Source organism: Lethenteron reissneri, chromosome 49 (assembly GCF_015708825.2).
Source record: "Lethenteron reissneri isolate LAM-NWPU_2019-01 chromosome 49, ASM1570882v1, whole genome shotgun sequence".
In the NCBI taxonomy this organism is placed as follows: Eukaryota; Metazoa; Chordata; class Hyperoartia; order Petromyzontiformes; family Petromyzontidae; genus Lethenteron; species Lethenteron reissneri.
In genome coordinates, this window is record NC_083827.1 from 2,981,393 (window position 1) to 3,009,297 (window position 27,905).

The 27,905-nt window shown below is 53.2% G+C and overlaps 1 protein-coding gene across 1 annotated transcript in view; it reads left to right on the forward strand.

The window, feature by feature from the left end:
- The window catches only part of LOC133354888 (neural-cadherin-like), a 76,151-nt gene that overhangs the window by 24,740 nt on the left and 23,506 nt on the right, over positions 1-27,905 (forward strand). Inside the window, 16 exon segments of the mRNA XM_061572040.1 lie at positions 5,200-5,397; positions 6,147-6,375; positions 6,688-6,898; positions 8,269-8,380; positions 10,436-10,694; positions 11,318-11,460; positions 11,856-12,028; positions 12,451-12,507; positions 12,509-12,620; positions 13,361-13,531; positions 13,993-14,165; positions 17,468-17,635; positions 18,625-18,859; positions 19,565-19,692; positions 22,721-22,907; positions 24,523-24,666. Coding sequence (XP_061428024.1) covers positions 5,200-5,397; positions 6,147-6,375; positions 6,688-6,898; positions 8,269-8,380; positions 10,436-10,694; positions 11,318-11,460; positions 11,856-12,028; positions 12,451-12,507; positions 12,509-12,620; positions 13,361-13,531; positions 13,993-14,165; positions 17,468-17,635; positions 18,625-18,859; positions 19,565-19,692; positions 22,721-22,907; positions 24,523-24,666 — 2,700 coding nt within the window.

The window sequence follows — 27,905 nt, forward strand, 5'->3', positions numbered from 1 at the left end:
GAGGGGGACAGATTGCCGTGTCGTTCGCCTTCAACAGACATCAAATGACGTCGCAACGCAGTTCTTGCGAGAGCCGGGGGCTGATGGAACCCCGGGGTCCCGCCATAAGGTTAAAACTGTGAACAAGAGCTTCATAACTCATCGGATTTCTCCAGGATGAATAACGATTCTTATGATTCTGTCCTCTCGTGATCTCGGTTCGCATGTCTAAGTCAGTGGTGGAAATTCCACGATGCTGCGACGGAGACCCTGCTTATTAATCATGTGGGTGGAGTTATACAACCATCAAAGCGCATGCAGCACTCCATTGGAAGCTCCTTGCCAGTAGCAAAATATGATGATTGTTTTTTTACCCTTTTATCTGGCAACAAAACTGACACGTTTTTTTTACAAGGAGTCATGTTTGCATTGACCACAATACCTGCGGTCGGAATGCCAAAAAACACAACTCTGATAATGTATGCACTGTCCTTGAAATTGATTGGTCCACACCCGAGACAGCTTTTCTTAGAGCCTAGTCTCACATGGTTTTGGACCAGATGACGCCAAAAGGCGCACAACTCAAATGGTGTATCGAGTCTGTTAAAAGTTAGCAAGCTTGGACGAAGGGATGATGGGGGCTGGCAATGACCGAGTGGCAGCCGAGAGAGGGAATGCTGCCGAGAAAGTCGTCCACCGCTGAGATGGAGCAATATTATATAAATTATATCATTTTAATCGCAGCGGCTTTGACGAGCCATTGGACAAAGAGGTCACCGCATCGCGCACTGTCAGATGCCCTGCTGCGGCCGTCTGGAACGCTCTTCCTTCCGATATTAGGAAGCCACTGGAGCTATGCACTCTTAATTCATCTATTTTGAAAACTCTCTTTTTTCGAACTGCTTTTTGTGTTTCGTTTGTTGTCCTTCCCCGGTACCACCGATTAGCACGGTTGGCTACGTACGGTGCGAAAGAAGTTCAACATACATACATAAAATCGGATCGTGTGCAGGCGGCACTGGGGTAGATTATTGAATCATTGAATCGCGGGGTCGCGAAAGATGACGACAGCTTGGCAATGCCTTCATCTAGCAGTGGTTTGATCACGGATAATGATGACGACGACGACGACGATGTCGATGATGAGGATGACACGCGCTCGTGCAGTAGCACGGCTTTGAGAGGCGCACTGAAGGAGCGCTGGCAGGAGACAGCTGTCGCCAGCTGTGATTAGCTTTGGCGAGGGTCTCGCCGTGCGCACTGGCCGCTGGGGAATATTGACAGCCAATTGCAGCCCGTGTGTGACCAGACATTGAAGGGGGTCATCTGAGCAAATGGGATTAACGGGATTATGATCCCAGCGCCCCTACCCCGGCAGTGCCCTCTGGACAATTCACGTGGCACCACGCGGTAATCCCGGATTTGCGAAGCTCCACCAGCCGCCTCCGATGCGGTGTTGCCGTTTGCAGTTGGGCAGGAGCGGTGGCGCAGTGGTTAGCGCGCCGCGCCAACGAACCAGACTGAACTGAGTTCGATTCCAGCTCACGGCCGACATCAGTGACGAATGATCTAAAGCCGATGCTGGGTCTCCCCTAGGTCGACTCGGCCTCAAATGAGTACCTGGTGCGGTGTGTAAAACATCAGCACAGGGGCGACAAAGGCGGCCGGGCGTGGTGTTGGCCATCCAACCCCTCGTGTGCCGTTGCGGGCTTCAAAGTGTCTATGTGTCTGTGTATTTGTGCCTCTGTATTTGCATGTCGCGGAAATGTACACGAGATTGTGCGTGTACATGTCTGCGTGCGTGTTTATGTGTGTGCGATTTTGATAAGTGTGTGCGCGCCTATGTGTGAGGCTGTGTGTTTGTGCGGTTTTGATGTGTCTGTGCGTGAGTGAGCACAAAATATAGCACGCTAAAACATTAATGGGCTCCCTTGGCTACGATGCAAAAATATCAACTCAACACATATCTCATTAGCGATAATTCTCTGCAATACAGCAGTGATAATGCCCAATGCTGTGGTGTGTTTTGATTTGTGTCCGTGCTTGTATGCTGTGTATGTGTGGGGAGCGGTGGCACGAAGGTTCGTGCACTCCGCGACGAGCTCGATTGTCGCTCACGGCCTACATCAGTGACGATTATCTGAACCATTCCTGGGCCTTCCCCTAGGTCGACTCAGCCTTAAATTAGAATGTGGTGTTGTGTGTTAAACATCGCCGAGGAGACAAAGACAGCCGGGAGTGGTCTTGTGTGTGAGTGTGTGTGTGTAATGGAGCATCTTCACCGGTTTGAAACATTTAGGCAAGCCTGCCTACGATCCATCCTGGGTTTAACCAGGCTGGATTGTGTGAGGAGCTCACAAATCCTTAAAAGATCTGGGCAAAGTCCCATCGGTGAGCTCCTCCGGCAGGCAAGGCTGCGTTGGCTGGGTCATGTAGCTGGCTGCTGGGGCGGCCCCGGGATGTGAGCCCAGCAGTTCCTTGCGAAGTGGCCCTTATGGCCACAGCGGAAGCACTCGACGTCGTTCCGACATGCGGCACCCCCTCTGTCCCGACGTTCCCGCGCCGGCGGCGCGGACCTTGGCCCCGTCCCCCCCCCCCAGGCCACTGGGCAGAGGCGGCCGTCAACTCCTGCGGTCCCTTGTCGTCAGGAACGTAGATCGCCTTCGTAGGATCCCACCCCGTAGCACCACCTTCAACGACGGGCCCCCCCGTCCAAGCCGACACCTGCTTCCAGCGTCGGAGATTAAATTGAGCGTCCAAGCACTTAGCCACAGCACGGGACGTCAATTTATCATGGCTGCACACCGGCATGGGGATCCCAAGGTCTCTAGATAATTCGAGCATCTTGCCCAACACGAGGGGCTCCAACAAATCGGGCTCCGTCTCGGGGTATGCCGCCATCGCCAGTTCCAGAACTGCGCCTCTGTAGGCCACCGGCGATTCATCAGGCGCCCGTTGGCGCTGAACAAATCTCCGATGGGCGTCGTCCGGAGCCTCGTACGCATCCGCCATCTCCTCGAAGACACCCTGCAGCATCTTCTTCTTGTCGGCCTTGATGGAGCGGAAAAACCGGACGGACTCGTCATCGAGAAGTGTTGGTAAGACTTCCAGGGCCTCGGCGTCCGTCCACATGGCGGAGCGTACGGCCGCTTGAAAACGGCAGGCGAATGCGCTCCAATCGCCGCCGATTGAAAATTCTTTGACCGTTGTTAAATGACGGCTGCGGGTTCTTGCTCCTCCGTCCTCCTCCGATGGTGACACGCGCGGCAGCGACAAGATGGTGTCGCTCCGCAATGTGTGCAAGATGGTGGCTTCCCGCGGCGGAGGGCGCAAGATGGCGGCTTCCCGCCGTTCTTCGTCGGCCACGCCCAAGATGGCGTCTTCGTGCTGCGTGGTCGGGAGGGCTGACGGCTCCGGCCCGTTGTTTCTCGCCGGGCCTCCCCGAAGTCGTCGCCGGCATGACGAGGACACACAATTGCGCCAGTATCGTCTTCAGCGCCTCTAGTTGCGCCGCCACCTGTCGCCATCCGTTGTCAGCGTCCAGTCGCGTGGATGGGCCCACCGAGGCAGCCATGTCCTGCACGGCTGGAACCCCGCTCGTCCCCGCTCCGCTTTCCTCCTCCATCGTGGGTAGCGCCACCGCTGGAGGGAGGTCGTCGTCGGAAGATGTTGCCGAAGATGGTGCAGGGACGGTCTTCTTCCTGAGCTGTTTTGACATGCCGTTTCACTTCTGACACCAATGTAATAAGGGACTCTCTCTCAGATATCGATCTCCGTTGTCCTTTATTGGGTTCGTAGAATCTCCGTACCACGGCGTCTCGCTCAGGCCCGCGTCCCGCTCGACGACCTCTCCACAGCCCTCGGCTGCTCCGTTATGCAGTCTCCCTGCTGCTCCAATATGCAGTCTCCCTGCTGCCCCGTCAGGCAATCCTTGCAGCCGCACCGCTGCCCAGCTCTCTAGCGTCACTGCTGCCCCTTACACAGCTAGCCTCTCACTGCCCCGTTAGCTCTCTAGCGTCTGACACCGATGGCCGTCGGTGTCGACGTCTCCCACCGTGTGGCAACCGCGCCACACTCCCCGTCTTGCTCAGCGTGGCCTCCTCGTATTTCACTCCGTCTCAACTCCCCTTTCCCCTTTCGGTTCTCTCCTTAAATCCTCTCCCCCCACGTGACCCTAACTCCACCCACTTCCCACGTGACCCAGACTCCACCCCCCCTCAATCCTTGCTCGCATTACACATGTACTTGTTGGCGGTGCACCGGTCCACGGTTTTAAAGCAGCAACATTTTTGCAAACTAAATTGTTTTTATTTTATTTTCTCGCGAATCGCAACCACGGTCAGAACATCTTGCGGGGTGGTGGGGAGCGCATCGTCACTTCTCGTGATGTCCAAGCAGTCGGAAGACGAATCTTAAGAGCGGCTGAACACGAAGACGCGTCACAGTCTGGCTGCCGTATCGCAGCACCCAGCCTGGTGACGATTTGGCTGGCTCCGAGGTCCCACAGGCAGCGAGATTTGACTCCTCGTGCCCGAGGTTTGGTCGGACGGTTCCTCGATTCATTTCCAGAATTATTTCTTGGCGGACGGCGGCATCGACAGATTACGGCTCGCTCGAGTGTGAAGGCAGCTGCTGCATCGAAGGCGACTTCTGATGGAGAGTCTGCAGCTCATTCGAGGGCTACAGCGACATTGTCAAGACTATTTCATGAGGAGCCCGGTGTGTTATGCTGCACAGGTCTTAGGGGCCGTCCATAAATGACGTCACGCGATTCTGGACGATTTTTGACCCCCCCCCCCACCCTAGTCACACGGCGTCACAAAAAGTCAGACCCCCGCTGAAATATGACGTCACCAATATCTGCCCCCCCCCCAAAAAAAATATAAAACATGCTTCAAATCGCTTTAAACTATTGTCATTTTAGTGCGTATTTAATGTGCCGCTGCACTCTAGTGTTGTAGGAGAAAACATTTATAAAAAGTCGATTTAATTAAGTAGGACGTGTTGTCTATATTTATTTAAAGTTGCGCGTTTTGACGTGATGTCACATTTCTCAAACACCCCCCCCCCCTCGTCACACATCGTCACAAATGTCTGACCCCCCCCACCCCCCTAGGTGCGCGACGTCATTTATGGACGGCCCCTTACCGCCAATACGTCCATCTTCTGATGCTGATTCTGTGCCCGTGTTGTGTGTGTGTCACGTGTGTGTGTGCACAGGCGCGGACTGGTTCGACGTGGAGCTCGCGGTGACAGTGACGGACGTCAATGACAACGTCCCCGAGTGGCTCATGGAGCCCTTCCCCTTCCTGGGCGTCGTGGCGCCGGACGCGGCCCCGGGCACCGTCGTGTACCGCCTGGCGGCACGGGACGCCGACTCGGGGCCCAACGGGGAGGTCCGATACCAGCTCATCGGAGGTAGTGCCGACACGCCAAGAGCCCTGTTGAACGCGCCGACGTTGGGCCGACGTTGGGGCAACGTTGAGTGAACGTTGGGTGAACGTTGAGTGAACGTTGGGACAACGTTGGACCAACGTCGGGCCAACGTTGAGTGAACGTTGGGTGAACGTTGAACCAACGTTGGGCCAACGTTGAGTGAACGTTGGGTGAACGTTGGACCGACGTTGCTCCAACGTTGAGTGAACGTTGGGCCAACGTTGTTCCAACGTTGAGTGAACGTTTGGTACACGTTGGACCAACGTTGGGCCAACGTTGAGTGAACGTTTGGTGCACGTTGGACCAACGTTGGGCCAACGTTGAGTGAACGTTGGGTGAACGTTGGGCCAACGTTGAGTGAACGTTGGGTGAACGTTGGACCGTCAGGCCAACGTTGAGTGAACGTTGGTTGAACGTTGGGCCAATGTTGAGTGAACGTTGCGTGAACTTTGGAACAACGTTAGACCAACGTTGAGTGAATGTTAGGTGAACGTTGGTCCAACGTTGAGTGAACGTTGGGTGAACGTTGGACCAACGTTAGACCAACGTTAGACCAACGTTGAGTGAACGTTGTGTGAACGTTGGGCCAACGTTGGGCCAACGTTGGGCCAACGTTAGGCCAACGTTTGGCAAACGTTCCATATCCACTGGCAGCACCGCGTTGCACAGGCGCCATGCGCGGCCAGGGCTCTGATTGTCTGTGCGACCCCGCGACCCCGCGGTGTGCGCAGGCGGGGAGGGCCGCTTCGAGGTGGACGCGGAGTCGGGCGCCGTGCGCACCGTGGGCAGCGCGCCGCTGGCCCGCGAGCGGCCCTTCGTGCTCACGGTGCTGGCGAGCGACGCGCTGGGAGCGCAGGGCGCCTACGCCTCCCTGTCGGTGAGCTCGGCGCCGCGCGCCCCGCAGTTCGGCCGCCAGGCCTACGAGGTGGCCATCCCCGAGGGCACGGAGCCCAACCGCACGTGAGTCGCCGTCGTCGTCGGCGTCATCATCTTCGTCCTTGTCACGGTCATCATCACTGTCGTCGTCATTGTCGTCCTCGCTTAAGCAATCTTGTCATCGTAATCATCATTGCGACATCGTCATCATCGTCGTCGTCATTGGCAGCATCATCACGAGTACAATTGTCATCGACGTGATTGTGATCTTCATTATAATCATAATCAGCAGCAGCATCGGGATCATCATCGTTCGCATCAGAATTCGAGTTGTAATGCGTCGCGCGTGCGTGCCCGCGGCTGTCCGTGTGCGTGCGTGCCCGCGCGCGTGTGCAGGGTGCTGGTGGTGACGGCCCGCTCGTTCCAGGGGGGCCGCGTGTCCTTCTCGCTGCTGGGAAACCCGGCGGGGCTGCTGGCCGTGGCGCCGCGCACGGGGGAGCTGTCGCTGACGCGCGCCGTCGACTACGAGAGCGAGCAGCGGCGCTACCTCGGGGTCATCCGCGCCACCGAGGAAGCGCCCTCGGGGGGGCTGAGCAGCGAGGCGCAGGTCAGGTCCGGGGGTGCGGGCGGTGTCGCATTGAGCCTCGCAGCAACGGGCCACCTGGGTTCGATTCGCGACTCGGGCGACTTTGTGCGTCGAGTTTTGTTCGTTCTCCGACCGGTTCTGGCGCAGAGTGTGAGCGAGTGTGTGGAACCCCCTGTGTTCTGCAGAGTGTGAGTGTAGCAGTGTGAGTGTGTGTGAGTGAATGTGTGGAGTCTGTGTTTTCCCCCTGTGTTCTGCAGAGTGAGTGTATCAGTGTGAGTGTGTGTGAGTGAATGTGTGGAGTCTGTATGTGCTGTGTTCTACAGTGTGAGTGTAGCAGTGTGAGTGTGAGAATGTGTGGAGTCTGTGTGCTCTGTGTGTTCTGCAGAGTGTGTGAGTAGCAGTGTGAGTGTGTGTGAGTGAATGTGTGGAGTCTGTGTTTTCCCCCTGTGTTCTGCAGAGTGAGTGTATCAGTGTGAGTGTGTGTGAGTTAATGTGTGGAGTCTGTATGTGCTGTGTTCTACAGTGTGAGTGTAGCAGTGTGAGTGTGAGAATGTGTGGAGTCTGTGTGTTCTGTGTGTTCTGCAGAGTGTGAGTGTATCAGTGTGAGTGAGTGTGAGTGAATGTGTGGAATCTGTGTTCTGCAGAGTGTGAGTGTAGCAGTGTGAGTGTGTGTGAGTAAATGTGTGGAGTCTGTGTGTTATCCCCCTTTGTTCTGCAGAGTGTGAGTGTAGTCTAAATATTTTACGCTTCGGGTAATAACCCTGCTTTATAGAATGTATTGAGTTTTTTGTTTGATCATTGGGCTTGTGCACCACCGTCAACACGGCATCACTAAACAATTTATTTCACAATTATTAATATCAGCAGCAGCAACACAAACAGCAGAACCATCGGCAGAAAAACACAGCGATTCCCTGTATAGCCTGAGCGGACTGTAGGGGCAAGTGCTGTTAGCGAGCACCTATGAAGGCCGGCACGGCACACGAGGGGGTGGGTTGCCAGCACCACGCCAGGCCGCCTTTGCCTCCCCAGTGGCGATGTTTATACACCGCACCAGATACTCATTTGAGGCGGAGTAGATCTAGGGGAGGCCCAGGACTAGTTCACATAATTGTCACTGGTGGCCGTGAGCGGGAATTGAACTCTACAGATGGTGGCGCAGCACGCGAACTGCCACACGACGGCAGACAAAAAGAAATATACGTGGATGTACGTTTGTTGAACTTCTATCGCACCGTACGTAGGCAACCGTGCTAATCGGACATGCGGGAAACATCACCATCACAAGAGCGGCGACCACAGCAGTACAATCATCATCATCGTCGTCGTCGTCAGCTGACGAATCGCTGTTGAATCGTTAAGAGGGGGTGGTGGTGATTTTCTGTGCTCAGGTGACGGTGATCATCCTGGATGACAACGACTGCGTCCCGGAATTCCTGCACTCGACCTACAGCTACGAGGGCCTGGCCGAAGACGCGGAAATCGGGACGTTCGTCTTGCAGGGTGAGCGCCCTGCCGTCTGAGCTTCATAATTGGCCGTGTCGGAGTCGATGGTTCTGGAAACTCTGAGATCCTGCGGTTCAAACCCTGTCCCTCAAATGAGTACCTGGCACGGTGTGTAAACATCGCTGCTAGCGAGACAAAGGCGGCCGGGCGTGCTGCTGGCCACCCACCCCCCTTCGTGTGCCGTGCGAGCACTTGCCCTAACAGTCTGTGAAGGCTATACGGGGGTTCTTTGTCATAATGACCATGCCAAAACAGCGGAGATCCTGGGTTCTACATTAGATTGATCATAGAGCTTTAGCAACTTCGTGAATTTAATAATAAGTAATATTAAAAATGCGTGTTTAAAAACACGCTTTAATTAAATGTACCCTACTCGTAATGGCAGAACTCCACGACTCTAGGAAGTGGGCCCGAGGCTTGCCACAACGTCAGGGACCGTGGTGATTTACAGCCAACGTCAGTTTACTGTGGACAATTAGACCGAAGCCGAAACATAACCTCTAAAAAATAATGTTCTTGGTTCTTTCGGTAAAGTCACGTAGAAGGGAAATAATACAATAATATTAATATAAAACTATAAAAATTCTCACGACGTTTCGACTGCAACACAAGCAATCATCAGCAGGTGTTATTATTTTATTATTTCCCTTCTACGGGACTTTACCGAAAGAACCAAGAATATGAATCCCTGCAATCACGAAAGCTTTAAATCAAGAGAAAAAAATAATGTTTAAAAACATATATTTGTAATTTGTAATGATAGAATATAGTATTGTCATCAGTATGACATAAGTATACCAAGTTTGCAGTCGATACCATATTGGGAGGTGGGTTAAAATTGATTTACAATATTTGAGGATACAACAACAGAGTGAGTTAAATTTCAATTTAAAGCTTTCGTAACTGCAGGGATTCATCTTCTTGGTTCTTTCGGTAAAGTCACGTAGAAGGGAAGTAATAAAATAATAAAAATAAAACATAATAAAATAATTCTCACGACGTTTCGGCCACAACGCAGGTGAAGACCAGGTCTGTGAGAATTATTTTATTATGTTTTATTTTTATTATTTTATTACTTCCCTTCTACGTGACTTTACAGAAAGAACCAAGAAGAAGAGTGAGTTAAATAACCGTGTAAAAAAACGAAAGGGCAGGGAAGATGGTGTGGTTCTGACCCACCCCTACTCAACATCTGTGAAAAAAAGCTTCATAGCTCATCGGATTGCTCTAGTATGAATACATGTTCTGATTCTAATTCTGTTTTTATGCTCTGGTGGATTGGAGACTACGTTTCAAGTTTATTTTTCTTAACGAGGTCGTGAGAACCCAAGAGACATACGACGAGTAAAAATTTTAAGAGTCACCAAAATGATAAAATCAAAACGAGTAGAATTAATTACAGCAATGAACCAAATTTAAATCAGATTTTAACAAATGCGTTGTCACACGAGGAAGCGAAAATATTGCACGAAACACAAATCGATGTGAAATAAAACATTCCACGTGGTGTGAGTCGGCTCGGCAGGGTTATTTTTAGACCGATCACAGTACCACGACAAATGAGTTCACTCCGGCTCTGACTCCCACACTTGACGTGAGTCGACTCCACTGTCACCCTCTCTCTCTCCATGTGTCTGTGTCACCCCCCACTCCCTCCCCCTCTCATTCTCTCTCCACTCCATGCGTCTGTGTCTTTTTTTTTACGATCAGAGGAAACAAGAAGATGCTCGGTGTAGTCGGCACTTTGCTTCGTTCATCATCTCGTTTTTTTTAATGCTTTGCTTTATGTGCTCCCCCCCCCCTCCTTTTTAAATGCTCTGCTTTCCTTACCCCTTCCCTCTCTCTCTACCCCCTCTCTCTCTCTACCCCCCTTTCTCTCTACCCCCTCTCTCCCTACTCCATGTCTATGTTCCCCCTATGTTGTCTATGTAATATTTGTAATATTATTCATCCTTTTTTTTACGAAAAATGCTGCATCTGCTCTCTCCATGCGTCTGTGTCACCCACTCCCTTCCCCTCTCCCATCCCCCCCCCCCCCCGTGCCTCCGGCAGTGTCGGCGCGAGACTGCGACTCCGGCCTCAACGCGCTGCTCTCCTACTTCGTGGCGGGAGGCGGCGGGGGCGACTTCACGGTGTCTGCCGACGGCTCCGTGTCGGTGGCGCGGGCTCTGGACCACGAGCGCTCCCGCGGCGCCTACGAGTTCGCCGTGGCGGCCGTGGACCGGGGCCACCCACCCCGCACGGGCACCGCCGCCGTGCGCGTGCGCGTCGCCAACGTCAACGACGAGGCGCCGCGCTTCTCCCGGAGCACGTGCGTGTGTGTGCGTGCGTGCGCGCATGTGGGTGCGGGTGCGCATGTGTGTGCGCGTGTGTAAATTCGCACTTGCGAACCGATCCGCGGAACTATTCTGTTCAGCGGAGCGTTCCTCCATGAGATGTGATGAGTCGCAGCATTGCGCTGGGAGTGTGTGACATGCGTGTGTGTGTGTACAGATCGGTAGTGCAATGGTTAGCGCACTGCGCTACGAACCCGGCGATTCCTGCTCACGGCCAACACCAGTGACGATTATCTGAACCGGTCCTGGACCTTCCCTAGATGGACTCAGCCTCAAATGAGTACCTGGTGTGGTGCTAGTTCCCCCTTCCCCCCCCCCCCGCCTCGTGTGCTGTGCCGCCCTTCATAGGTGCTCGTTAACAGCACTTGTCCCAACAGTCTAAGGCTTACGGGAGATCTTTGTCTCTATGTGTTCATGTCAATTCGTGCGTGCGTGCGCAGCTTCTGTTTGGCCGGATAGAGGGAGCTCAACGGGATGGGGAGCTGAATGGACTTGCTGATGATCAGTAGCAGCGCTGTCAAGATCGCCCTCTTGACAGCGCTGCTTGGGCTCGATGCGTGTCGCTGAGCGAAGGGCCCCACGCGTGTCGCTGCGCCAGGTACCAGGCGCTCATCTCGGAGGAGGCGGGGCCGCACGCGCTCGTGGGCTCGGTGCTCGCGATCGACCCCGACGGGGACGCCGTCTCCTACGCAATCGCCAGCGGCAACGAGGACGGCAACTTTCTCATCGACCCACACGAAGGCACGCTCACTCACTCGCTCGCTCACTCGGTCACTCGCTCGCTCACTCGCTCACTCACTCAGTCACTCGCTCACTCGCTCGCTCACTCGCTCGCTCGCTCAGTCACTCGCTCGCTCGCTCAGTCACTCGCTCGCTCACTCGCTCAGTCACTCGCTCGCTCGCTCAGTCACTCGATAACTGTTTTACTCACGAACGCGTTCAATCATTCGATCACTAATTTTCTCAGCGCACTCACTCATACATTTGCGCAGCAACGTATGAATTCGTTCGTTAATTCGCTCACTCGGTCGCTCACGCACTCGCTCACGCTGATGATTCAGCAGCTGCTGCTGATGGTGATATTTGTAATGCTGCTGCTGCCTATAATGGTGATGCTGCTGCTCCTGCTGCCGCAGGCATCATCCGCTTGCGCTCCTCGCCGCCGCCGCGCCTGCTTGGCCCCTCGTACACGCTGGGGGTCACGGCGACGGACGACAACGCGTCGGGTGGCGCGGGGCCCCTGCGCGGAGACGCCACGGTCATCGTCACCGTCCGCGACGTCAACAACAACAAGCCCCACTTCGCCGAGGTGGCGCACCCCCCGACCCCCCCTCTCTCCCCACCCCCTCTCCCCACCCCCTCTCCCCACCCCTCCTTCCACCCCCCCTCCCACCCCCCTCCTACCCCCCCTTTACCCCCCCTCCCACGCCCCTCCCACCCCCCTTCTACCCCCCTCCCACCTCCCCCCCCCTCCCACCCCCCTCCCACCCTCCTCTCATCCCCCCTCCCACCCCCCCTTCCACCCCCCCTCCCACCCCCCTCCCCACCCCCCCTTCCACCCCCCCTCCCACCCCCCTCCCCACCCCCCCTTCCACCCCCCTCCCACCCCCTCCCCACCCCCTGGCCACCCACCCCCTCATGTGCCGTTCCAATCTAAATAGGTGCTCGCCAACAGCACTTGCCCCAACAGTCTGTTGAGAATACACGGGGGATCTTTACCTTTGCGTGCAGTGTGCCCGCTACAGCGAGCTCGCCGTGGTTGCCGAGAACCTCCCGGCGGGCCAGGCAGGTCGTGCAGGTTGAGGCTCACGACGCTGATGAGGGCGACAATGGGAGAGTCCGCTACGGGCTCATCCAGCGGGCGGATGCCTCGCCGGCTCTGCACATCCACCCCGAGAGCGGTGAGGCCTCGCCCGCACCCGGGATCCAACCCATCCCGCAGAGCTGCCCTGCCGGGTGTGGTCGCTTGCAGCGCGAGGTCAGGGGGGAGCATCTCCCCTCCTCCTGCAGCCTGCCTCGATCCCATCTCCCTTCCTCTCCCTCCGCTCAAAACCTCCTCTCTATCGCCGTCTCATCTCAACTCCCCTCTTATCTTCGAATCTACAATCTCTCCCTCTCCCATCCTCTCCCATCCTCTCTCACCCCCCCCCACCTCACTTCCCTCCTCCCCTCTCGTCTCCTTCACTGCTCTCCCCTTTTTTTCTTTTTTTTCTCCCACCCCCTCTACTCCCTCACCATTCTCTCCCCTCCCATCCCCTCCACTCCCTCACCATTCTCTCCTCTTCCCTCCCCTCTACTCCCTCACCATTTTCTCATCTCCCACCCCCTCTACTCCCTCACCATTCTCTCCTCTCCTATCTCTTTTTTTTACGATCAGAGGAAACAAGAAGATGCTCGGTATAGTCGGCACTTTGCTTCGTTCATCATTTAGTTTTTTTTCAATGCTTCGCTTTATGTAACCCCCCCCCCCATTTTTAAATGAAATATTTCACGCTCTGCTCTCCTTCTTACCCCTTCCCTCTCTCTCTCTACCCCCTCTCTCCCTACTCTATGTCTATGTTCCCCCTGTTTTCTATGTAATATTTGTAAAATAAAATTACTACGACTCCCGCATCCCCCCCCCCCCCGCCCCACCGCTCAGGGCTGATCACCACGACGCGGCCGCTCGACCGGGAGGCTCAGCGCGAGCACGCGGTCACGGTGACGGCCACGGACCAGGGCTCGGAGCCGCTGGTGGGGGTGTGCCGACTCGTGGTCACTGTCGCCGACGACAACGACAACACCCCGCGCTTCGAGGCGGCGCGATACGAGCGTACGACGAGAACAAACAGCAATAACAACAACAAACAACAACAAACAACGACAAACAACAAACGAAACTGTAGATGGCTCGACAGTTTTAGTTGATATTCTTTGGGTCTTTCGGTAAAGTCACGTAGAACAACATTTTTTTACAAAAACTACGACGTTTCGATCGCAACACAAGCAATCGTCATCAGGAGGAAAAAAGAGTGGGGAAAGCTGCTGAGGCAGGCTGTTTTAAAGGTTTGAAATGTGTGTAGCCCAAGGGTCATAAACGAAGTGGGCAGGGCTAGTGATGTTAAAGTGAGAAATGTGCACGTCAATGTAAGCGTCATCAGGAGGAAAAAAGAGTGGAAAATCTGCTGAGAGAGGCTGTTTTCAAGGTTTGAAATGTGTGTCGTTTATCCGGGTGTCGCCACTCTGCCACCCACCCACCCCCCTCCCTTCTGTGCCCCCCCCCCACGACCGCAGACATCCTGCGAGAGGACACCCCTGTGGGCACGAGCTTTCTGCGCGTGGCCGCGCACGACGAGGACCAGGGCGCGAACGCCGCCGTCACCTACTCGCTGTCGGGCGACCTGCCCGAGTACATGCGCGTCAACCCCGCCACCGGCTGGGTCTACGTGCACCAGCCCATCTCGCTGGTGCGCTGCAACGGGGAGCGGTGGGATGTCCCTGCCGGGGGGGCGGGGGGGGGTTGGCGTCGCTCTGCCGCGTGTGCCGTGCCGGCTTTCGTGGGTGCTGCTCGCAAGCAGCACTTGCACCAAGTCGTTTGATTTATAAATTTATTATTTTATCTTTATACGTGACTTTACCGAAAGAACCGAAGAGTAATTCCTGCAGTCACGAAAGCTACAAATTAAGTTTGCACCAAGTCGTTTAAGGCTACGCGGGCGGGGGGGTGTCTTTGCACGAGAGCTGGGCTGGGGGCGGTGTTGCGGTGGTTAGCGCTACTTGCGCTACAAACACATGCGGCCCGAGTTCACTTGCAGTCCTTAGCCCTACATCGGTGTTGATTATCCGAACCGGTCCTGGGCTCCGACTATATGTCGATTCGACCAGTTATGATACAGCGACGTATGGTGTTGGCCTTTCATAGGTGCTCACTAACAACACATGCCCCAACAGTTTATGTAGGATCGTTGTCTTGTTTCCTTCAAGTGTGTGACTTCAAGTATTTATGTGTGTATGTGAATGTGTGCATATTGGTGTGTTTGTGTTTATTTGCATACGGTAAATATGTGTGCGTGTCTGTTCACGTATGCATGTGTGTGTGTGTTCGTGGGCATGGATATGTGTACACGTGTGTAACCATGTGACTGCACGCATTTGTTAGTGAGTATCCACGTGATATGTGATGCGTGTGTGCTGGTGGTGGTAGCAGCGGCACACCAACCCCCTGGCACTCTGTTCTGGCAATCATTCATCCACCAAATATCCACAGACACATCGTGCAAACCGCAAGGCAGTTTCCACGTTTTCTTGCCAACGACAACCACCTATTCTTAGGTTTTTTCGGTAAAGTCACGTAGATAAAAAAATGTAATTAATAAAAGTAAAATAAAAATAAAATAAAAATCACGACGTTTCGGAGGCAACACAAGCTTCCATCTTCAGGTGGAACCGTCACAGCACGATTGCTCTTACTTGAAACAGCAATTGTGCTGTGACGGTTCCACCTGAAGACGGAAGCTTGTGTTGCACCCGAAACGTCGTGATTTTTATTTTATTTTTATTTTACTTTTATTAATTTTTATTTTTTACCTATGTGACTTTACCGAAAAAACATAAGAATATGAATCCTTGCAGTCACGAGAGCTTCAAATCTAGGACAACCACCTACCCATCAACTAAAATCCTCAGCAGTGTCACTTCGCCACCGAATACCCAAGTCCCAATCCCCCTTCTGGGATCGCGCTGCTGCCGTTTACCATTTTCTCGTCAAGGAGCAGAAATCATCGTCACGCCAACTCCGGTGGTCATCCTTACAGCAGCAGCAGCAGTAGTGGCTTTTTACTCGCCATTCAACAAAGACGGTGGTCACCGCATCGCGCATTTTCAGATGCGCTTCAGCGGCCGTCTGGAACGCTCTTCCTTCCGATATTAGGAAGCCACTGGAGCTCTGCATTTTTAAATCATCTAGATTGAAATTGCATTTAGAACTGCTTTTTGTGTTTAGTTTGTTGTCTTTCCCCCGCACCTCCGATTAGCACGGTTGGCTACGTACGGTGTCGAAAGAAGTTCAACATACCTACACATGCAAAATCAACAGGCCGATACACACAGCTCCTTCATGAATAAAACATGAAAGACACAAGAGCCACAGTGGAAGCGTGGCTGTGGCCATGCAACTATAGACCACTCGTTGTACTAACCGGCTTCGCCCGGGACTTGGATTCACGACACCCGGCCGCCTTTTCTCCCCAGTGGCGATGTTCACACCACAACAGTTACTCGTTTGAGGCTGAGTCGACCTAGGGGAGGTCCAGGAACGGTTCAAATAATCGTCACTGGTGGTGGTGGCCGTGAGCGGGAATCGAACTCGGGTCGCCGGGTTTCGTAGTGCAGCGCGCTAACCACTACACTACCGCTCCAAAGACAAAGATCCCCCATATAGCTTTAACAGACTTTAGGGGCAAGTGCTGTTAGCGAGCACCTATGAAGGTCGGTATGGCACATGAGGGGGTGGGTGACAGCAGCACGCTCGGCCGCCTTTGTCTCCCCAGTGGCAATGTTCACACACCACAACAGTTACTCGTTTGAGGCTGAGTCGACCTAGGGGAGGCCCAGGACCGGTTAAAAAAATTGTCACCGGTGGTGGCCGTGAGCGGGAATCGAACTCGGTCGCCGGGATTCGTAGCGCAGCGCGCTACCCACTACACTACAATACGTTACGCTTCCACGTGCGCGGGTCACATGACAAATTTGACGTCACAGCTCACTTGCTGTGCAAAAAATAAATGCATTATTGAGCTCCCCACCCCTCCCCCCAAAAATGTATTTTTATAATTTTTGCATGGTGCACAGTCTGGAAAGTACCCACATGGCAAATTAGCAGTTTGTTGCATTTCGGGAAGTACGCGAAACATTTTGAACAGATACACATAATCACAATGTTGCCTTTTATATATATGGAGATTAAGGAAACCACTGTGCTCTGCACTCCGACGGAGGAGGTGGAATAGCAAAGCGACACGAACTCTCGTCTTCTGAAGGAAGCCCTCTCGTCGTGACCAGCAGCAGACCTGAACATCTGTGAAAGAGAGCTTTACAGCTTATCGGATTCCTCCAGTATAAATAAATGTTGTGATTCCGGCCTCGACATTGTCACCTCTCGATCCTGAACACGTCGCTGCTGCCATCTGATGGTGGCTTTGGAGGCCACCACCCCACGAGCCATGGCAGTAGATGCGGATTCATACTCTTAGTTCTTTCGGTAAAGTCACGTAGGTAAAAAATGAAATTAAAATGAATAAAAATAAAACAATTATTATTATTGTTTTATTTGTATTAATTTTATTCATTTTAATTTCATTTTTTACCTACGTGACTTTACCGAAAGAACTAAGAGTATGAATCCTTGCAGTCACGAAAGCTTCAAATCTAGAAGTAGATGCGGATACCTGATGCACAAATACAAAAATCCAAACTTTCCAGCAGTGTGCGATTGTGGTCATCCAGGACAGACCGTACACAGCGTGTCACGACGCAATCCCCGACCCACAGATGCGAAGCAGACATCACAGCGATACACTCCGCTGCTCCTGACTCGGTTATCTGACTTGACCACCCGAATGGGAAGTTGTCGTTGTTGCTCCGCATTTAAATCGTCAGCCGTACGACAAAAACGAGCCGCAGTCGGAGCTTCTTCCTCTGACGTTCTCGTCTGCGCTGACGGGGCCGGTCACGTGTGCGTCTCCCCGCCTCCCCTCCCACCCCCGCGTAGAACCCGCTCATCCGCCGCCTCGTGGTGGCGACGGACGGAGGCAACCGCAGCAGCTCGGTGGAGCTGTCGGTGAGCATCACCAACCTGCGCAACCAGCCGCCTCGCTGGCACAGCGACCGCTACGACATCACCGTGCCCGAGAACACGACGCGCGACACCGTTATCCTGGTGCGCGCACGAACACACACGCACGCGCGCGCACACGAAACGCGCACAGCAATACATGCACATAGCTGTACACAGTGCGTTTAAATGCAACTGCATCGCAAGACACTTTATACAATTGTAGTGGCTTCAACTGAGTCGCAGACGTAGACTTTGGAGGCAGCACATTTATTTAGTTCCAGCACACGGGGTAACTTCCCCTTAACAGAATAACACCCGGCTAACTGCACTAGTTACTACACTAGTCACTACACTAGTTACTACACTCGTTACTACACTAGTTACTACGTAACTGTTACTACGGACCCGGGACCAACAGCATCTGTCCGGGTCCACGTGCTGGAAAACTCGTAGAACGGAGATCGTAGACGAAGGGTTTCTTTCCCAGGATAAACAACCCTGGTCCCTCTCGGGACCCGGCTTCTATTCTCTGCGACGTGGCCGGCTCCGCCCTTGGCCACGCCCACCTTCCAGAACCATCGGGAAGGACCTGGGTCCCAATCACGTGACCCCCCTAGCCCTCTCTTTGGGGCCCCTCTGTCATCTTAAACGGTCACGAGTCCATAATTGGCAATAAGTAACGGCAAAGCAGCTTTAAGTGACTCACAGAATTGTGCGCAGTTGCGTACACAGTACACGACTTCCCTGAAGGCAAACGCCTTCAGCGAGCGCGATGCCGATGACACAACGCAGTTCGAATTCGACCCTCGATCGATGGCTGCGCCATCGCCGCACACGCGTCGAATAAAAAGCAAGGGACAAGTCCTTACATACTAACAACTCCTATAATTTTTCATTGCTGGAGAGGTTGCCCCCCCGTACCTGAAAATCCTGGCTCTGCCATTGGCTCAGCGGGCCTTGTACCTGATAAAATAAAATAGTTTAGTTTACAGTCACCCTGGAACAGTCTCGGTGTGTGGTCGTGAGCCCTTGATGAGCGAGGGCCTCCACGCCACCGCTCTCTCCGTGCCGCCGCGTGGGGCCGCGCGCAGACGCTGAAGGCGAGCTCGCAGCTGGGCGACCCGCGGGTCACCTACACCCTGGAGGAGGGCGGCCCCACCGCCCTGTTCTACCTGAGCCCCAACCGCGCCGACGGCTCCGCCTCGCTGCTGCTCGCCGAGCCCCTCGACTACGAAGCCGCCCCGCGCCTCTCGCTCCGGATTCGGGCCCAGAACGTGGCCGCCGTGCCGCTGGCCGCCTTCGCCAGCGTCTACGTCTCCGTCACCGGTCGGTGCTCGCTCGTTCGCTCGACCGCTCGCTCGTTCGCTCGTTCATTCGCTCCAACGTTCGTTCGCTCGACCGCTCGGCCTTCCTCGCTCGCCAAAGTCACCCCGAGCGTAATGGCTGCGCCACATCGAAAAGCATCCGCATGTTCAGTTCTCTTGAGTTACGTGGCCGGATGCAATGTGGCAGGTTTGTTGTGCAGTCATTGGTGGCCAGGCTGAGAACATTAATTAACTAAACTTAAGAACCCAATTTAATCACAAGCCAGTCTATTGTGTGAATTAATGGGTTTTCTGCGTGAGTCTCTGGGGTTTCTGTGCGAGTCTCTGGGGTTTCTGTGTGAGTTTATGGGTTTCTGTGTGAGTCCCTGGGGTTGTTGTGTGAGTCTCTGGGGTTTCTGTGCGAGTCTGCGGGTCTCTATGTCAGTTAACGGGCGACTATGCTGAGACAAGTCGCCTTGCAGCTCTTCTTTGAGACAGCTGTAGAATGAGGCAAAGAGGAAGTGACATCAACGCGTGGGGTGGCGTAAACAGCAACCGGCCACGTGACCTCGTAGCCTCTCAGATGTCTGGCTGTGGCCCTCACGACCTCCCGACCTTGAGTTCAATACGTGGGTGACCGTTACATCGTCCTGACCTCCACGTCTGCATAATGAGCCGCGATGACCTCTTGACCCTGGCCGTTGTCGCCCGTGTCCGCTGCGCTCAGACGTCAACGACAACGTCCCCTTCTTCACGGCGCCCAGCTACGAGGCGTCGGTGCCCGAGGGCGCCAGCGTGGGGACGTTCGTGACGCAGGTGTCCGCCACCGACCTCGACTCGGGCGAGCACGGCAAGGTGACGTCGTCATCATCGTCGTCAGTAGCGGCGTCGTCATCTCTTCTCTGTGGCCCATCCTGCTACTGCTACTCCCTGCCCCTGTCCCCTAGCTACGATCTGACCGAGCCCAACCCCGACCCATATTACTACCGCTATCACTACCCCTATCACTACCGCTATCACTACCCCTATCACTACCGCTATCACTACTCCTAAAACTACCCCTATCACTACCCCTATCACTACCGCTATCACTACCCCTATCACTACCCCTATCACTACTCCTATCGCTACCCCTATCGCTACCCCTAATGCTACCCCTATCGCTACCCCTGTCACTAACCCTATCACTACCGCTATCACTACTCCTAAAACTACCCCTATCACTACCCCTATCACTACCCCTATCACTACTCCTATCACTACCCCTATCACTACCCCTATCACTACCCCTGTCACTAACCCTATCACTACCCCTATCACTACTCCTATCACTACTCCTATCACTACCCCTATTACTACCCCTGTCACTACCCCTATCACTACCCCTGTCACTAACCCTATCACTACCGCTATCACTACTCCTATCACTACCCCTATCACTACCCCTATCACTACCCCTATCACTACCCCTGTCACTACCCCTATCACTACTCCTATCACTACCCCTATCACTACCCCTATTACTACCCTTATCACTATCCCTGTCACTACCCCTATCACTACCGCTATCACTACCCTCATCACTACCCCTATCACTACCCCTATCACTACTCCTATCACTAGCCCTATCACTACCCCTATCACTATCACTACCCTTATCACTATCACTACCCCTATCACTACCCCTATCACTACCCCTGTCACTACTCCTATCACTACTCTTATCACTACCCCTATCACTACCCCTATCACTACCCCTGTCACTAACCCTATCACTACCCACATCTCTATCACTATCACTACTCCTTTAACTAACCCTACCCCTATCACTATTCCTATCACTACCCCATACCCTATTGCTACCCCTATCACTACCCCTATCGCTATCACTACCCCAACCCCTATCACTACCCCACCCCCTATCACTACCCCTCCCTAACCTCTCCCACCTATTCTCCTATCACCATAACTACACCACCACTTTAAAAAACCATCCCACTCTAATCTCAACCACTGTCACCTTGCGTACAACTTTATAATTACTCTAAAAGCGCTTTTGAATAAGGCGCAACACAAATCTATATACGATAAGATAAGACCACTATCGTCATCTTCATCATAATATAATTACTCGATTAAGATTCATAACAGAGGTTTTTTTGTTAGATTACGTTTATATATAAATGTGTCGTTAAACCCGCCACCCACCCGACACAGCCAATTAGTAAGGTTTGTCACATACACAAAACACGGCAACTCGTTACTAGTACAGCACTAACCGGTGTGCCTTGGAGAGTAAACTCACGACATTCACAATTCGAGTTAACGACGTTTCGCCGGTCATTACGACCAGCATTGTCAGGCGGGCAGCCAGAATTGTGGAGACATCCTCCACCTGCTGCTGCTGCTGCTTCGGCCATTGGCACTGCAAGGCAGCAGAAACTGTTGCCCCCTAGCGGCAGACGGGGTCTGAACAACCGCCAGTTGCTGTCCGTGGTGCTAACTCTAGATTTGAAGCTGTCGTGACTGCAATGATTCATACTCTTAGGTTTTTTCGGTAAAGTCACGTCGGTAAAAAAATAAAAAATAAAAATGATAATAATAAAATAATCGAAATAATAGAAATAAAATAATAAATTACGACGTTTCGGAGGCAACACAAGTCTCCGTCATCAGGTGGGACCGTCACAGCTAAAATCTTGATGCAGTAAATTTAGCTGTGACGCTCCCACCTGATGACGGAGACTTGTGTTGCCTCCGAAACGTCGTGATTTATTATTTTATTTCTATTATTATTTAGATTATTATTTATTTTTACCTACGTGACTTTACCGAAAAAACCTAAGAGTACGTTGTGCTAACGTTAAGAAAAAACCGCCACTTTTAAAAAAAATTTCTGCTGTGGTTTCAACACCTGATGATGATTGCGTGTGTTGCAATCGAAACGTCGTGAGAATTTTATTATTTTGTATTTTTATTATTTTATTATTTTCCTTCTATGCGACTTTACCGAAAGAAGCATGAAAATAAGACCGGGTCCTGTTCGCAGGCCGCGCGCCGAGTGAACCTCGTGCCGCCCGCACGCGGACAGCTCTGCGAGACGTTCGCGGTTCGAATCTGGCAGGCCGCCCCGAGTTAATGCCACGATGCGTATTGACCGCGAAGCACAACGCTCGCTCTGATGTTCACGGTGGACGTTTTAAAAAACAACAAAAATCCCGTGACATAATATGAAGAAGCGTAAGAGATGCCCGCATCGCATCCGATTTTCCAGATTCAAAAATTTTACGCCGAAATAATTCAATTGCAATTACGCATTGCCCCCCGTATTGGCAGGCTAAGTGCTGAGTCAACTTGTGCTCACAGGGACAGCTGCCGCTGGGGGTGCCCTTTAAGGTGTTGAGACAAGATGCAAAGGGCTCTGAGATGATCCGGCAAATATGGTGCATTATCATTGTTATCTTCATCAGCAGCGCTTATTAGTATAGCCGCAAGGGACTGGGATTGACATCGTGATCATAATGATGATACTGATCTATTGGTGATAATAACGATTATCTTAATGGAGTAAATTTTATCTTACTTATCCTATTGTCGATGATTGATTGTGATGGTAATGATGCTGATGACGATGGTGATCCAAATGGTGATAATGCTGTTGATGCTGGTGACTATCATGATGATGATACAATTTTTAGTTTTTACACCAAAAGTATTTTATTCAAAGTAACAACAATAACCAGGGGGAAGGTTGAGCATACGGTCAGACAGGGTTCAAAGGGGTGAATGCGAGGGCTGGAGCGGAACGGATTATCCGGTGCTAATTTTTGGTGAATCCGTTCCGAATGCCGGCGATGGATGTTGACGACGGCGACGGCCGCAGGTGAGCTACTCGCTGCTGAAGGACGCGAGCGGCGATCACCGCTTCTTCTCGGTGGACGAGGGCAGCGGCGCGGTGTTCACACGCGCCGTGTTCGACCGCGAGAGCAAGAGTTCCTACGTGGTGGAGGTGCAGTCGCGCGACGGGACGGAAAGCGCGCGCACGGGCAGACGCGCGCAGCCAAACACAGGTGAGCCACGCACGCGCACGCGCGCACACACACACATGCACACACACACGCACACATGCGCACACACGCACACAAACGCGCACACACACACACGCACACACACAAACGCGCACACACACACGCACACACACAAACGCGCACACACACACACACAAACGCGCACACACACACGCACACACAAACGCGCACGCACACATGCGCACACACACGCACACAAATGCGCACACACACACGTGCACACATGCACACACACACGCACACATGCGCGCACACACACACAAACGCACACACACACACACGCGCACCCGCACACACACACACACATGCGTGCACACACACACACGTGCACACACACACACACGTGCACACACACACGCACACATGCGCATGTCCACACACACGCGCACACACACACACGTACACACACGCACACGCGCACACACGCACACACACACGCACACAAACGCGCACACACACACGTGCACACACGCACACATGCGCACACACGCGCACAAACGCACACACACACAAAGACCTCCTGTATACTCGTACTTTTTGGTCCTCTCGATAAAGTCACGTAGGTGAAAAAATAAAATAAAAATAAATAAATTAAATCACGACATTTCGGGCACAACACAAGCGCCCGTCATCAGGTGGGACAACCACAGCAAGAAAACAATTGCTGAAGTGGTCAAGAGAGTTGCTGCGAAACAAGAAGTTATATACAAGTCAGAGAGGGGGGGGGGGGAGCCAGGGAGAGGTGGCAGGGGGGGGGGCAGGAGGAATGGTAAGGCTGTGCTATTAGCGACCACTTATGAAGGCCAGAACGGCTCACGAGGGGGTGGGTGGCCAGCACCACGCCCGGCCGCCTTTGTCTGCCCAGTGGCGATGTTTTTACGTAGCGCATCAGGTGCTCATTGGAGGCTGAGTCGACCTAGGGGAGGCCCAGGACCGGTTCAGATAATCGTCGCTGGTGTTGGCCGTGAGCGGGAATCGAACTCAGGTCGCCAGTTTCCTAGCGCAGCGTAGCTAACCGCTACACCACCACACACAAGCACACACACAAGCACACACACACACACAAGCACACATGCACACACACACACACAAGCACACATGCACACACACACAAGCACACACACAAGCACACACACAAGCACACACGCATGCACACACGCACACGCCCGCACACAGACACGGGCTGGGTCGGGGGACTGTCGGATTTTCAGAGCCCCACTGAGGTTTGGGGTGGTTAGGCTCAATGCCATCGGTGGTGGGGGGAGCTTATATATGGGAGGGGGGGGGGTCCGGTTGGAAGGGGGGGGGGGAAGGAACACTCTATAAATCATTAAACGTGGACAATTTATAACTGCTGCCTTGTGGCTGAAGAGCCACCTATCGCTGCCAGTTCCAACCGGCATCAGGACCGGTTTCAGATAATCATCACTGGTGTAAACATCACCACTGGGGAGACAAAGGTGGCCGGGCATGGTGCTGGCCACCCACCCCCTCGCGTACCTTTCCAGCCTTCATAGGCGCTACTCGCTAACAGCACTTGACCCAACAGTCTGTCAAGGCTACACGGGGGATCTTTGTCTTTGCGTGCGCGTGTCAGACTCGGCGTACGTGCGCGTCATCATCAGCGACGTGAACGACAACGTCCCCACCTTCGAGCGGGAGCTCTACGAGGTGACGCTGGACGAGGACGTGGAGGTGGGGACCATCGTCGCCACCCTCGTCGCGGTCGACGGAGACGACGGTGAGGTCCGCCTCGTCGTCGTCGTCGACGTCGATTTCAATAGCGCCATCATCGTCACCATAATCATCAATGTTATTATCATGGGCAACGCTTGCTGTGTCTTTAACGTCCACTGTGAGCGAAGCAGATGGCGCGTGGCCATCTGTGAAACTACTGGATGTTTGTGATAAAGAGTTCATAGCTCATCGGATTCCTCCAGTAAAAATATTAGAACACATTCCTGCGGAGGGAGCTGATAGGAACGTCGGGTTGCTCGGTCAATGGCCAGGGTCAACGGCGGCGTGGTGTATTCCGCAAATATGGCCGACTGTGAGGGCGGGCACAAGCCGGCGTGGGTAGGTTAAACGTTGAGTTTTATAAGGGCACCACGGGGTGACCAGCCCCTCCCCACCCAGCCCCACCCCTCCCACCCCCCACCCAGCCCCACCCTCCCCACCCAGCCCCACCCCACCCTCCACTCCCCACCCAGCCCCTCCCCACCCTCCCCTCCCCACCCAGCCCCTCCCCACCCTCCTCTCTACACCCAGCCCCACCCTTCCCATTTTTGGATGCACGACGGATGGACGGACACAATAATTCCCTGTGGGCTGGTGGAACCAGGTGGTTCCTACCAGTATTATGATACTGATACTGAACACAGCCGTGGTATTAAACAGGGCGGCCACTGGATTCGAACGGTGAATGTGCCGACGCTGCGCCGTGGTGTCACCGCATCTCTCCGGCATTGTAAAACGGCTACCAGTGGGTTGAGCCAGCGATCGTTGTCAAATGGAGAAGAATGTGAAATGTGTAATCTCTCTTCTTGGTTCTTTCGGTAAAGTCACGTAGAAGGGAGTAATAAAATAATAAAAATAAAACATAATAAAACAATTCTCACGACGTTTCGGCCACAACGCAAGCAGCCGTCCTCAGGTGAAAACCAGGTCCGTCGAGGCGACAGAGTCTGAATGAAACAGCACACGGGCTTGGAGCATATATATAAGCTGGGCGCATTGACAAAGGAATTTGCATATCAACAGGAATTTAGCATATTTATGGGAAATGCAGGAATGTGATTAGTACTGCATATGCATGTGCATTATGCAGGATTAACAGCATCAAAGGGAGCTGCAGTTACTGCTGCTGCAGCAGTTGCTGCTGCTGCAGTTTCTGCTGCTGCTGCACTTGCTGCTGCTGCTGCACTTGCTGCTGCTGCTGCACTTGCTGCTGCTGCTGCACTTGCTGCTGCTGCTGCACTTGCTGCTGCTGCTGCACTTGCTGCTGCTGCTGCAGTTGCTGCCTTATCCATTTTAATATAACACTACTAGCTGTACTACCCGGCTTCGCCCGGGACTTGTATCCACCACGGCCGGCCGCCTTTGTCTCCCCAGTGGCGATGTTAATACGCCACACCAGTTACTCGTTTGAGGCTGAGTCGACCTATGGGAGGTTCAAATAATCTTGACCGGTGGTGGCCATGAGCGGGAATCGAACTCGGTTCGCCGGGTTGGTAGCGCAGCGTAGCGTTAACCACTACACCCACCGCTCCTCACACACACAGACGCACAGACACACACACAGACACACACACAGACACACGCAGAAACACACAGACAGACACAGACAGACACACAGACACACAGACAGCACGCTAACCACTACACTACCGCTCCCCACACACCACACACGCACACACACAGACACACACATAGAACACACACACAGACACACAGACAGACACACACACACAGACACACACACACAGACACACACACACAGATACACAGACACACACACACAGGCAGCACGCTAAGCACTACACTACCGTTCCCCCTACACACCACACACGCACACACACACACACAGACACACACAGACACAGGCAGCACGCTAAGCACTACACTACCGTTCCCCCTACACAACACACGCGCGCAAGTCCATAGGTACACATACACGCGCTTGCTGCAGACACACACATACACACACATACATACACGCAGACATACACATACATACAAACACACACATACATACACACAAACACAATACACACACACATACATACAGACACACATACATACACACAAACACATACAGACACATACATACACACATACATACAGACACACAGACATACACATAAACACATACACACATAGTCATGACCCGGCTTTGCCCGGGACTTGTATCCACCACGCCCGGCCGCCTTTGTCTCCCCAGTGGCGATGTTAATACGCCACACCAGTTACTCGTTTTGAGGCTGAGTCCCTCCCTCGCCACTCTGCCTCCCTCGCCACTCTGTAGAGGACGTGAAATTTGTATGAATTTACCTCAGAGTGGCGTGTTGGGTGTCGAGGCCTAGCACCGTGCAGAGCCTCCCGCCTTGCCTGATTTTCCCACCCGGCGAACGCTGGGTACGGGTGCCGGTCCCCCCCCCCCCCCCCCCCCGCGCTATTAAAAATGGCGTCCACCCCTCGGAGAAAAGTTGCTACTCGTTGCCAGGGGCAACCGCCGTCCAATGAAAGCGGCGAAGGCGTGGCTAGCCGTTGCCAGGGGCAACCGCCGTCCAATGAAAGTGCGTATGGGCCGAAATACACACACACAGACAGACATGAACGATTTTATATATATAGATGTATTATTCTACCCACCCTAATGTGTATCATACTGCTATATGTTTACTGTACAATTACGACACCATACATTACTCTGCACACTGCACCATGCCAGTGAGTGGAACGCGGTCTGAAAGTCACCGTTAACGTGAACACAATCAGTTAAGATCCGAAATGGTTTATTACGTCCTTCCAATGATTGCTAAGCCAGAATCCATCTTCTCGGTTGAAATTGTCTCTGTGTTTGTATATGTGGATCGCCTCATGAACGAATCTCTCATGATAGCCAGATGGCTTGCAGAGAACCTCTGTCTTGGAGAAGTCAATGTCATGTGAGCCCACTGAATTGTAACAGTGATCTGCCACGGCTGAGGTGTTTGTCCTACCGTGTTTCAGGTCTGCCTTATGTTCACGGATGCGGTCCGAGACATGTCGTTTGGTTTCTCCAATGTAACTGCTACCACAGAGGCAACTTAGTTTGTAGACGCCAGGGTACTGTATGTCTGGAACCACATCTTTTACAGACGGGACCAGATCACGGATTTTATGTACTGTGTTGAATCGGACCTGGATCTTGTGTTTAATCAGGATTTTGGAGATCTTTTTTGTGACCCCAGCAATGTAGGGTAAGGTGATGGTCTTGAA